The sequence below is a fragment of the Ranitomeya imitator genome, chromosome 2 (genome assembly GCF_032444005.1).
Source record: "Ranitomeya imitator isolate aRanImi1 chromosome 2, aRanImi1.pri, whole genome shotgun sequence".
Lineage (NCBI taxonomy): Eukaryota > Metazoa > Chordata > Amphibia > Anura > Dendrobatidae > Ranitomeya > Ranitomeya imitator.
The window spans coordinates 218,115,394-218,128,036 of record NC_091283.1 but is presented as its reverse complement, the minus strand read 5'-3'; the positions used below and the strand labels follow the sequence as shown (position 1 = coordinate 218,128,036).

Below are 12,643 nucleotides of genomic sequence, written 5' to 3'. Positions count from 1 at the left end.
ATAATAATAATCATTATTTGCTGAAGGCTTGTGGGCACACTTTACAATAACTTTTCATGTAAATATGTGATAAAACCCAAACCAATAGACATATGCAGGACATTAGTAAAAGTTCTACAATGAACCCACTACAGCATTTCATATCATATATTATGAAATAATATAAATATATCATTGTCTACAGTAATATGCTTCCTGAGCTGAGTATTAAGAGTAAGAATCGTTAAAATACCATAGTGAAAATAATAGCATTGGGGTATGTTCACACAGAGCTTTTTTGCCACGCTTTCTTGCAGACACTTGGCAGGAAAAATGCTGCCTACATGAAGCCAGTCTTATATGAATTTTTTTAATGCTGGATTTTGTTGCATATTTTTATGCCATCGATTAAATGGGTTAAAAAGCAAAAGCTCTGAAAAAATTAACAAGCTACAGCTTTAATAAAAAAATGCACTGCAGCTCCAAAAAAAAACCTCAAGGGAAAAAAGACACTGTGTGAATGAGATTTTAGAACTCTCAAATCTCTTGCTGCGAATGTAAAACACTGCATTCTTTCTGCAGTAAAAAAAAAAAACGAGGCAAAAACGCTACTTGTGAATGAGCCCTAAAAGGAGTTTCCCACAAAGTACATTTTAATGAATAGATCTTGAAATAATAATAATTTCCACAATTGGATGTGATAAAATAAAATGTTCCTGTGCTGAGATAATCTTATAAATGTTCCCCTGCTGCTGTACTGTGTAATGGCCATGTTTGACCATACAGGAACATGCTCTGAGCATACGACAGCTCATGGGCAGGGAGAAGCAATAGAGGATATAGAAATTGCAGCAATGGATCACAACTGATCCTTTCTGTGAGGTAAAACATTTCCCTCCCTGTTTTTAAGCAATGTTTTACCTCACAGAAAGAATCAGCTGTGATCCCAGTGCTGTCCTGTCTGTATACTCTCTTGTGCTTCCTCCCCTGCCCAGGAGCTGTGGTATGATCAGACCATGTCACTGTATGGTCAGAGACGACCATTACACACTACAGCAGGGGCACATTTATAAGATTATCTCAGCACAGGAACAATTTATTTATCACATCCAGTTGTGGAAATTATTATTCCAAGATCAATGAATTAAAACATGGGTTAAAATTAACTTTGTTCATTGGAAAACCCCTTAAAGATCACCTTTGGCTGCTGCAATTTTTCTTCAAAACAAACATTTTAAATTAACAATTAAAAACAGTATAGGGAAATGTGAACAGGAGGAAGGAGAGGCAAGGTAAGATGATCAGCTTAGGAACTTTTTTTTCTGTATAAATCTATATCTAAATCAGGAACACTGAGGAATATGAACGTCTACAGGAGAAGATTTGGTTGAGTTTTGGACAATGGTATTGTTTATAAAAGGTTTCTTCTATTTGGTAAATGGGGAACAAGAAAGGAAAGGTAGAAGGTAAAGTTTTGGAGCTTTTTCTCATTTCGTTGGATCACTCACGGTAGAAAATGTATTCATTATAGGATGTCCACAACTTGTCGTCTGCTTGATCATGAGCAGTGGCACATGTTCCAGTTGAGTTACAGGCCACCATATGAAACCCAGAGTCTGCCAATCTGTCAAATACTTGTTCCAAAAAGTCACATTTCAGGTAATACCTTGAGGTATATCTTTCAAGAGGTAGATCTGGATCTCTACTTTCATTGAGTGTTTCACCAAAAACTTCTTTAGCCAGCGAGGTCTTACCACAAACCATAACTCTTGCCACTCTCCTGAATTTGGAATCTGTGTGACTCAATGTATAGGAGCCACAGTAGCCAATGGTGATAAAACCAGACCTCTCCAGATCTGGAAGTGTTGACTGATTCCCTGCAAATAATGCATGTTCATTAACAAATGCCAGATTCCTGGTAACTTCAACATTAGGCAACTGTTCTTCAGAACCGTTTTGAAACGTTTTATTGCTGATAGAGTTCTGGTTGTTGACTTTTTGTACAAGGACTTTTACTAACTCTGGAAGTTTAAAGTATTCAGCTTCTCTCTGAAGTCGCATTTTTTCAGGAAAATGATCAGGAAGAACCAACTGTTGGTCTCTCAAATAGTCTAACACATATCGGAAAAGGAATCCATCGCGATCCAAGAAGAAGCGACCTTTGCTATCTCTGGCTAAGGCCTGGACAGTCTTCTGTGAGAACATTTCCCATAGACGCGATCCAGGAATGGTAACTAAAGTAAGGTAATGTGTTATATAGACTTGTCCGCCAACATTTAATTCTATTATGTCGGGAAATTTAGTATTTTCATCTGTTTGCTTTATACAACTTGTATTTTCTGGAAAAGCCATGTATCTTTCATGTAACCTATGTTGGGAAACATGGTCAGAAAAAGAAAAGTGTTATTGATTTGTACAGCAGATGTCAAAGCATTCAACCAAACAGGTAATCATAAAATCATAATAAATTAAAGTTCTTTGTATGCAGTGGATAAAACACCGTCCTGATCATGTATTCACCACACTAATGTCCTATTACAAGAAAGTGTTCTCTAAGACTAAGGCCAGAGGATACTTGTGTATGCAAAAATGGTCATCAAAGTTTTAAAAGAGCAAAACCCTTTTTTTTATATAGAAAACTATACTTCAACTCATTACTCACTACCAGTGGAATGAAATACTGATCATATAGCAATATGTCAAACTCAACAAACTTCACTGAGAACTTGACTTGAAATAGAAAGGGATCAATTTATCAATTTGTTCTCTGGCATGGAATAAAAAGTTGTGCAAAAGTTTTACAACTTTGTTATCATGCCAGTCATGGCCAGCTCCACCAAAGTGGATGAGACATAGGCGGGACACGGTGTGGTGGCGTCCGGTCTTCAAACTTAAAAAAAGTTATGCCACTTTCAAGAGTTAGTTGCATCGTACTCCAGCTTTAAGTCTGAAATGAACAAAGCCAGTCTTAATGAATCGGCCCCCAAGCTTTTCCTCAGGAGATGCTTCTGTAATAATTCCACTCCTTCATAGGCACTTGTCATAATTGTCGTATTTTTTATATGCCCTGTTGTGGCATATAAAAGTATCCCCAAAGGCCTAAAGTTAAAGATGACACATTTCCTTTGTATTTTAGGCAATATATATAGTCATTTTGTTACATTTTAAAAATTACAAAAAGGAAAATTGGCTGATGCAAAAGTTTGTAGATCTGTGTGCTCAGATAACTTTGAGCAAGGTTTCAGACCTTAATTGAGCCTGTTAAGGTTATGGCTTGTTCACTATCATTGTTAGGAAAGGCCTGGCGATGCAAATTTCCCTGCTTTATAAAAACCCAGCCTCCTCCAACCTTGTGCCATAAACAGCAGCCATGGGGTCTTCTAAACAGCTGACTAGCACTCTGAAAATGGAAATGGTGGAGGCCCACAAGGTAGGAGAAGGCGATAAGAAGATAGCAAAGCATTTTCAAGTTTCCGTTTCCTCAGTTCCAAATGAAATTAACCAGCAATAATGGAGGTCAAGATAAGGCCTGGAAGACAAAGCAAAATTTCATTGATAGCTGCTGTAGGATGGCTAAGTAAAGAGGCAAAACAGAACCCCCTGCATGACTGCAAAAGACCTTCAGAAAGATTAAGCAGACTCTGTAGTTGTGGTTCATTGTTCTACTGTTCAAAGACACCTGCACAAAATTGGCGTTTGAAACAAACTGGGTGGTGGTTCGAGGAGAACCTGGAGGGGCATGAATAGGTGCCTCTCCAAGTCTGACATGGGATGCATGGCGGCTGACAGAGGGCAAAATAAAGGAACTGCGCTTTTTTACCAACGATTGAGGCGCTCTCTTCATTCTCTATTTGAGCATTTTGTAAATAAGTCCTGTGGACCGGGATTCCCCGTCACGACACCAGGAGGCCTCAATGCAGCGAATCTTGGACCAGTATATGGACATCAGCATACAGACCACCAGTATAAGGACTATCAGTATACAGGCTACCAGTATACAGACCATCAGTATATGGACCACCAGTATAAGGACCACCATTATAAGGACCATCAGTATGCAGACCATCAGTATACGGATCATCAGTATACGGACCTCCAGTGTATGGACCATCAGAGTGACATCCAATTTTTATGGATATGATACTAATCTGTAAGATGGGAAACTCTAAATGAATAATTGATGCTGAGTAAAAACAGACTGTACATGGATGACAAGTGAGAATAAATCATCCCGCGCTCCTGGATGAGAATGGGCCTGGTTATACTGCAAATAATCTGTTGTGAGCGAGCCATACAGAAGAACACCTGCATGTGTATGACAATACCTTCACCCATGGGTGAGGATTATACCTATTTTTCCCACATAATAATCCTTCATGTACACAAATCTCAGCATTATTATGAGGTCAGATCATATTAAAATGACTATTTTGAATAATTATAGTTTGGACACTGGTCACTAAATAATATTTGTTCTTCTGAATGGCTCAGTAAGAACGGGCTCAGACCACCCTCTGAACCTTTGTTTGCGACTTCATTGGGGCTTTGTCTGAAAATTTGGACTTGAGCCCCTAAATCTAAAAAAGATCTGCGGTTTTGCCATGAGAAACGCTGCAGATCAGGAGGGGGGAAGAGTGTGTGGGCGGAGTGGGGCAGAGACTGTGTGTGGGTGGAGACTGTGTGTGTTCGGGGAAGATGTGCGTGTCTGTGTGTGGGTGTTTGTGTGTCTGCGGCGATCGCAGAGCTGTCGGGGGTCTGCGGCGGGCTGTGGGGGGTCTGTGCGTGGCTATCGGGGGTCTGCAGAGGGCTGTGGGGGGTCTGCAGCGGGCTGTCGGGGGTCTGCGGCAGGCTGTGGGGGGTCTGTGCGCGGCTGTCGGGGGTCTGCGGTGGGCTGTCGGGGGTCTGCGGGGGGCTGCCGGGGGTCTGTGTGGGGCTGCTGGGGGTCTGAGGCGGGCTGTGGAGGGTCTCTGCTCTGCTGTCGGGGGTCTGCAGCGGGCTGTGAGGGGTCTGCAGCGGGCTGTCGGGGGTCTGCGGCAGGCTGTCTTATTGACGCCTCTCCATTATTAACCCGGCTTAATGTCACCTTACAATAGCAAGGTGACATTAACCCCTTATTACCCCATATCCCACCGCTACACGGGAGTGGGAAGAGAGGGGCTACGTGCCTGAATTGGCACATCTTACAGATGCGCCATTTCTGGGGCGGCTACGAACTGGTATTTGTAGCGGGGGGGGAGGGGGAGGGGCAATATCAGCCCGCAGCTGTTAACATTTCTCAACAGCGTTGGTAAAAGTCAGATGTATTCCATATAAACGAACGATTTTGGACTTTTACCTAGGCGAATTAGTAAATCTTTACATTTACCAGCATGTGTTGGTAAAAGTAACTTTGTGTCACATAATTCTGACTCTGACCAGCAGATGATGATGGTAAAAGTTAACTAAACGCAATTTCCGACTCTGATGAAGGCCTTAATCGTTAGAAATATTTTTATTCTTCAAAATGCAAATGCAAATGAACAAAGACAAATAGGAAAATGCAAATAGAAAACATTTATGTTGCAAAATACTTCTCAAAAAAGATAAATTAACGCAAATACAAGAATAACGCAACTTCAAAACTATGTAATTCTGTAATTGTGACTAGAAATAAGCGGATAGATCCGTCCAGACCCATTATCCGAGCGGATAACGGGCTGTACGGATATGGATAATCCCGATATCTGTCGGATATATCCATGCCTTCCGATAATGCATGTTTCATGCATCATCGGAAGGCATGGATGTTGCGAGTGTGCAGGGTAGACAGGTATAAAGCTAAATTGCAACTTACCGGAGGTTTCCCAGGTCGCGCCGTCCACGTTCTCCTTCCGGGTCACATGACTGCATACGTCACCACGCAAGTGACGCATGCGTAAGTCATGTGACACAACTCGTGTCACATGACTTATGCACCTGTCACTTTCGTGGTGACGTATGCAGTCATGTGACCCGGAAGGAGGAGGATACGGCCGGCCGACGAGGCCTGGGAAGCCTCTGGTAGCCTCCGGTAAGTAGTGCTCTTTAAGTGGCGGAGAAGGGGGATCCGGCCAGAGTGCGGGATGACCCTAGTGGGCGGGGAGTTCCTACTGCAGTGATGCAGCGAGGATCTCCTCGCTCAGGTATGCCCCGGCCGAGTCCCCAGCATCACTGGTGACGGCAGGGATGCCCACCGGCGTGCAGGGAGTCTCCCCCGCATCACTGGTGATGCAGGAGGATGTCCCTGCACATGGATAGCTGTCCCCTAGACTTATATGGGACACGGATAGAATCTGGATCCACTCGGATCTTGGTCTTATCTGTACGGATAGACGGATATCCAGCTATCCACTCAACTCTAATTGTAACCTGTTAAATTGCACATACAACAAACACAAAAGAGGAACTATTTGTTGCAACACGGCACTTCATTTTTGCCAGCCTACAAACACATTTCTTGTTTAGGCACTTCTTTAAACAGTTGCATTTCTTCAATCCCTGACCTCCCACCAATGATTGTTGGGAAACCGCCGTGCGAAGGCTGATCTTAACTTTTTTCACATCCTGCAATCCTATGAAATTTTCCTGACAGATGGTGAACTGATTGCGATAATATAATGCATTTAGGATCCCAGCGGTAGTCCTCACTTGGTAGAAGTCATCTTCTTTTTCTATAATAATCGCAATGATCGACTTAGGGTCCATTTTTGAACGGTCGACGTCTGGAATTCTGATTCTGATGTTCTGTCGAATGTTAGGTTCGGGTAATTTTTGACTAGAATATTTCAACATTTTCTTGGCCTGTGTTTCAAGTCCTTCTCTTGCAGCTTTTCAAACTCTTCTGACCGCACCAATTCTTCTATTGATTGTATGCAAAATCAAAACGTCAGGTTGCTGATCATCATGAAGTTCTCCATCTTTCTTAGAAGGCTTTGACTCGACACTTTTCATCTTTTAGGCCTTCATTATTCTTGGATGACAAAATTGGTAGAGTTTCATATGCTGTTAAGGCGTGCGGACAGTTGAATAAGTCCAAACCTTCTCCTTCCATTGTGAACAGCTGATGACAGTTGGATTCATCCGAAGCTTCTGCTGCTATCGGTGCTGACGAGTGATGAAAGTTAGATTCATCTGACCCTTCGGCTTCTGTTGGTGATGTCGGATCACGAGGTTCCTCTTGCAAACCAACAAACATTTTTTTCAAGATCTTCTTCTGAAGACAGATTTCTGATCCCATCACTAGGAATTTTGGAGGTAGCTACACCCATCTGCATTGGTACTCCGAACATAGCTTCATAGGGCGAGCATTTTATTCCCTCATGGTATGCTCTATTTTTCATTGCTTGTACAAAACGAAGGCCCTCAGACCACTTGGGTGTCTTATTTGTTTCCATCCACGTTGATAACATGTTTTCAATGTCTTGATTTGTTCTTTCCACGGAGCCTTGGGACTGGCTGTGTCCTAGTTTACCATGCACTATTTTCATATCAGGCCACATTGCGCACAAACTCTTGTTACAAAATTCCCTCCCATTATCAGAATGCAGAATACACGGAGCACCAAAAGTGGAAAAAATGTCAAGGAGGTGGTACGCAACCTCTTCTGCTGTTTTAGTGCATAAAGCACATAGAAGAACAAATTTAGTGACGTGGTCTTGATAGACGAATATGAAATTGAAATCATTATCACAATTGGATTGCATGTCAATGAGATCGACTTGAGCACGATAATTCATTTCACTGTGTAGGATGGGTTTCACAACAAGGCCTTTTTGGTAATCTTCTGTTTTTCTCTGGCATGGCTGGCAGAGTCGCAGATAAATAACTATTGACTCCGTTGTGACATTTTTTAACTTACGGTTCACCTCCTTTAGGATCCTGGTCCGCCCCCCGTGGCCGGTACTGATGTGCGCATTATGAATGACACTACAGAGTTCTGCACACCGAACGTAATGCAACACGTTCTCTTTTTCACACGAGATTGGTGCAATCAACTTTTCATCATTTCCGATGGTCATGATGTCGTACCTCTTCAAACGCCTGTAGTGAATACTCTGTTTAGGTACCGCCACCTTAGCCTCCTTCACTTCTTTCAATATATTCTCGTATTTATCGTCCGTGAGATAAAAATTATTATCTCGCTTTTTCTCCACCACTTCATTCAAGAGCTCCAAAAAACTATCTTTCATTTCCTCACTCATGATCTGACAATCAGCTAGTGCCTGTGCAGCTTTGACAGGCAGTCGGCTATGCAGCTTTGAGTAGTATGTGCAGCTTGCAAAACACTCAGGCAGTCGTCCAGCATGAGGACACAAACAGGAAGTACGCCCATTTACCCACACTGCTTGGCAAGAATCCCATGTTCTTTTGTAATAGGGTTACTCAGCATCTACTGGTCCAACACTGCCATTGATGAGTTAGTGATTTTCTTCAGGCAGCGATTGGGCAGCAATCTAAGAAGAGAACCCCAGGAAACTAGGACTTGAGGCAGGAGCTATTTTAGGGAGAGTGAGAGGACTGGTGCTGTGCTGACTAGACTGAGCCCAGACAGGGCTGTTGCGCTGTTACCTTCCAGCCTTTTCTCGGAATGCGCTGTCTTCCGATTCCCCTGATCGGTGCTCGGGTGAAATAGACCCTTCATGGCACCCAGCAACTCCGGGTCAGAGCTTATCTGCATATCTTCTGGTTCTACCATATTGGCGCGGCAACGGTAAATCGTGTGAGCGGTGTTAGCGTCCACCTTGCAAGGGGCCCTTGGAAAGACTTTGGACTCTGTGCTCTACAGGAAGCTAAGTACAGGACAATTTATACACTACTACACCGGCAGCGTGTGTACTTCTTGTAACTTTTTATGAGAGGGTGCTGCGGAACACTGATACTTAAAGATTCATAGGACGTTCTCTTTTGCATATTGTAGTGTGGGGTTAGTGGTTGTATGTTAACGGGAAGTGGGCACTTTTTGTATGATCGGAACAATAATCATAGGATAGTGAGGATTGACATCTGTATATATAGAACGTACATACGTTACAGGGTAGCAGATACCTTACAGGGTAGCAGATTTTGTTTATTGTTATTACCATATTTTCCACATTTACTCTTATTACATTTATAAAAACTTTGAACACTGTGTCCTCCATTTCCTCGCCCACAGTGGCTTACACTTTTTATTACACCCTTCTCAGCTACATTTACCAACAGCGCTTGGTTAAAGTCAGATGTTCCATCTTCACACCAGATATTTCTGACTTTTACCAACGCTGTTGAGAAATGTTAACATTTACCAAGACTTCACCGGTAAAAGTCCAATTTTACTTTTCATTTTGAGCTTTTACCGACGGCCTCGGTGAATGTCCAGATTGACTGGTAAATCCTAGGTTTTACCGTCCTTCTGACTTTTACAGTAAGAGATATATCTATCTATAGATATATCTATAGATACATAGATGTTTCTATCCATAGATCTATCTGGCTAATTTCACACATCAGGATTTTGCCGTTTTTTTTTTCTGCTGGATCCGTTTTTTTCTCATAGAGTTGTATTAGCGCCGGATTGCGCCTGATGGCCACACGTTTAATCTGTTTTTTTGCCGGATCCGTCAAAAAAGCTGTTTCCGCCGGACAGAAAACACATACAGAGGAACGGTTTTTCTGTCCGGTGAAAAAACACACAGCGACGGATCCAGCGAAAAACGTATGAAACTGAGATGTGAAATGATGAATCCGGTCTCCGAATTGTTTTTTTTCATGCATGTTTCCATTAAAATCATGCACATTTTCCGTTCGCTCTCTCTTTTTAAAAAAAAAAACCAACGGATCAGTTGCATCAGTTTTTCACTATTTGCAACGGATCCGTGTTTTCAAAAATTTGTCGGATCCTGCCTGACGGAAACAAACTGATGTGAAAGTAGCCTAACTATCCATATATCTATCTACATCTATCCATCTCATTCCCTCTATCTATCTATCTATCTATCTACAGTATCTATCTATCTATCTCAGGCCGGCGTCACACTTGGCGTAGGAAAATACGGTCCGTTTTTACGGGCGCAATGCGCAGAAATGTTCCCAAAACAGTGTTCTGTATGTAATCCGTTGGCAAGACTTTCATTGGTGGAATTTTTGCGCAATACGCTGACAAACGCAGTGTGCTGCAATTTTCTACGCCCGTAAAATGCGGCTGCGAAATATACAGCAGATAGGAGCTGCCCCATAGAGAATCATTGTTCCGTGTACAATGCGTTGTTTTTGCGCCTCTCATACGTCCGTAAAACTCGCTAGTGTGACTCGCTAGTGTGCGGATTGCATTTCCCATAGGTTTACATTGTACTGTAAATGCATGGGAAACTGCTGCAGACCCGCAGCAAAATCCGCAGCGTGTGAACATAGCCTATCTGTGTGTAATGGAGTGTGGGTTGGACAAATGTAAAAGAGGATCTTTTTTTTTGTCAATAATAAATCTTTATTATTTAGCTTTCAAAAACACATACAAATCCGCATGGAAACAACACACAAAAAAATGCAGCAAAAACGCAACAAAACCGCACCTGCGTTTTCTGACAAGAGAGGGAAGAAATTTCTAAAGCTAATCCGTAACGTGTGCACATAGCCTAAGGGTATGTGTCCACGTTTAGGATTACATCAGGATTTGGTCAGGATTTTATGCAGGTAAAATCCTGACCAAACTGCACCTGAGGTCACTGGCAGGTCACCTGCGCTGTCCTTGCGTTGTTTCTGCAATGTAAGGACATGCTGCGTTCTGGAAAGACACGCCGCATGTCCGATTCCGCGGTTATGCCGCATGCGTCTTTTAATGCATAGTGGAGACAGTATTTCATTAAATCCCCTCCACTATGCTGTAACATCTGGACGCTGCGTTTTTGACGCTGCGGCTCAACGCAGCATCAAAAATGCAGCGTTTCCTGAACGTGTGCACATACCCTTAGAGTCTGACCTATCATATTGTCATTTTGAGATCTCATATATGTTATCATTAAAGAAAGAATTCCCTTCTTCCAAAATTAGTGCCCCCTGTCTATAAGTCTGCATCTGGTATTGCTTATCAGCGCAAACAATAAAAAATGGTGCCGAGATGCAACACGAAACACAACGTACAGACAGCGGTGTCAGTACCTTTAGAAGTCAGGAGACATTTTTTGTTAATCCTGGACAACCTCCTTTATTGCTCACGTACTCCGGCACCTTGCACACAGTGATGCCCACCGGCTGCTGACTGATAGCGGGGCATGCCCACTCCCTCCGCCTGCAGCTAATCACTAGGTGTCTCACCCCATGTAATCTCATTACAAGAGCACAACTGCCATTGATGCAATCAGTACCGAACACGGTGGATGCCGGAGTTTCACAATCCATGTACGGACTGCGATTTCCTGGACAGCCAATATAAGAGAGTTGAGTTCGGGTCGGGAGAGCCATGTGCAGTCATGGAGTAGAGGTCCGAACACACCGTGAACTCAGTAGCAGTAATGTGGTTATATCTTGGGATCTGCAATTCTTATATTGAACGTCCACATTGACCTTCACACGTAAGGCTGATATCTCTCCACCGCTCCCAGCTCTCCGTTCCCTTTTCCAGATGCAGTTAGTGGCACTTTGTGGGAACATATTATTTATGACAAATGTCGCGCACTTAGAATTGTTTCTCCTACATAACAGTATACATGACTTTATCCGGCCAAAATGGCCTGTAATACTGTCCACCACACAAATAAGACAGAATTAGGAGCTACGGCTTAAACTGTCAACTGTTGAGATTAGCAGAATTGCTTTCCTTTTAATCCCCGGTGATGGTCGAACAAATACTAAAAATAGTCAAAGATGCCGAAGAGGATCAGAAATGCACAAGGAGTGCAGGTACCAAAAATACTGGGAAAAAAGCCATTAGCGGGAAACGTTATATAGTCATTATTTACATCAGAAACATTAAAGTACATTTACTTCTCTAATCTGTAAATGTCGAGCTTCAATAATGGGACTATTACATGAGGAAGTGTATATGTGACTCGACATTACAGTGCACAAGCTGTCCGACTGATGTAAGAAATAATCTAAAGAAAAGTCTAATTCTGTAATATCAGAAAATATCTAAATATTTATCCTAAACTACTTCTTGCAATTCCTATGTGTGACAATATAGGGCTAACCTGAGGAAGTGTCTGCTCAAAGACCATCATAGAACACATGACAGACATCAAACACGTCTATTTAATTACAATCAGTCGTTAGGAGACACGAATCATCTGGATAAAGTAACGTCCTTGTAATATCCTAAAGATCATAGAAGAAACTATACCTGTATTATCTCCTGTGGTGAAGCCTAAGGACACAATTCTGTGCTGAGTATTTCGAGCTTTATCTCCCAAGTGCTTTATCTGCCAGTAGTGATGTTGCTGAGCACTGAGCAGCATGTCACTCCCCCTTGTGTGTGAATGGGTGCGTGCCCCTGTGAGGATGGCATCGTACATGCACAGCGACCTTATTATAGACATCATTGACCTCTGCGATACTGGTGGATTTCCTGATATTTGCCTGGCACAGGACTGACTGCAGATACTCTGCCCCAGAGTGATCTATTTCACATGTTTAAATCCAACAAGAAAAAATGAAAAAAAGTGCACTCACCGGT

At 42.5% G+C, this 12,643-nt stretch overlaps 2 protein-coding genes across 3 annotated transcripts in view; both read right to left on the bottom strand.

Moving 5' to 3' along the window:
- The window catches only part of LOC138662714 (BTB/POZ domain-containing protein KCTD12-like), a 94,901-nt gene extending 82,488 nt beyond the window's left edge, over positions 1-12,413 (bottom strand). The window contains exons 1-2 of one of the 2 annotated variants that reach the window (XM_069748602.1): positions 12,311-12,413; positions 1,488-2,347 (exon numbers count right to left, since the gene is read on the bottom strand). In XM_069748602.1, the coding sequence (XP_069604703.1) occupies positions 1,488-2,331 (844 nt within the window). In that variant the 5' untranslated portion in view covers positions 2,332-2,347; positions 12,311-12,413. Of the gene's footprint in view, positions 1-1,479; positions 2,348-12,310 lie in introns of those variants that run through there. The other variant, XM_069748603.1, reaches the window with a different exon arrangement.
- Positions 7,161-8,198, bottom strand: LOC138666330 (KRAB-A domain-containing protein 2-like). Its single transcript, XM_069754557.1, has one exon. The coding sequence runs from the start codon at positions 8,196-8,198 to the stop codon at positions 7,161-7,163; it is 1,038 nt and encodes a 345-aa protein (XP_069610658.1).
- Positions 12,414-12,643: the final 230 nt, after the last annotated feature.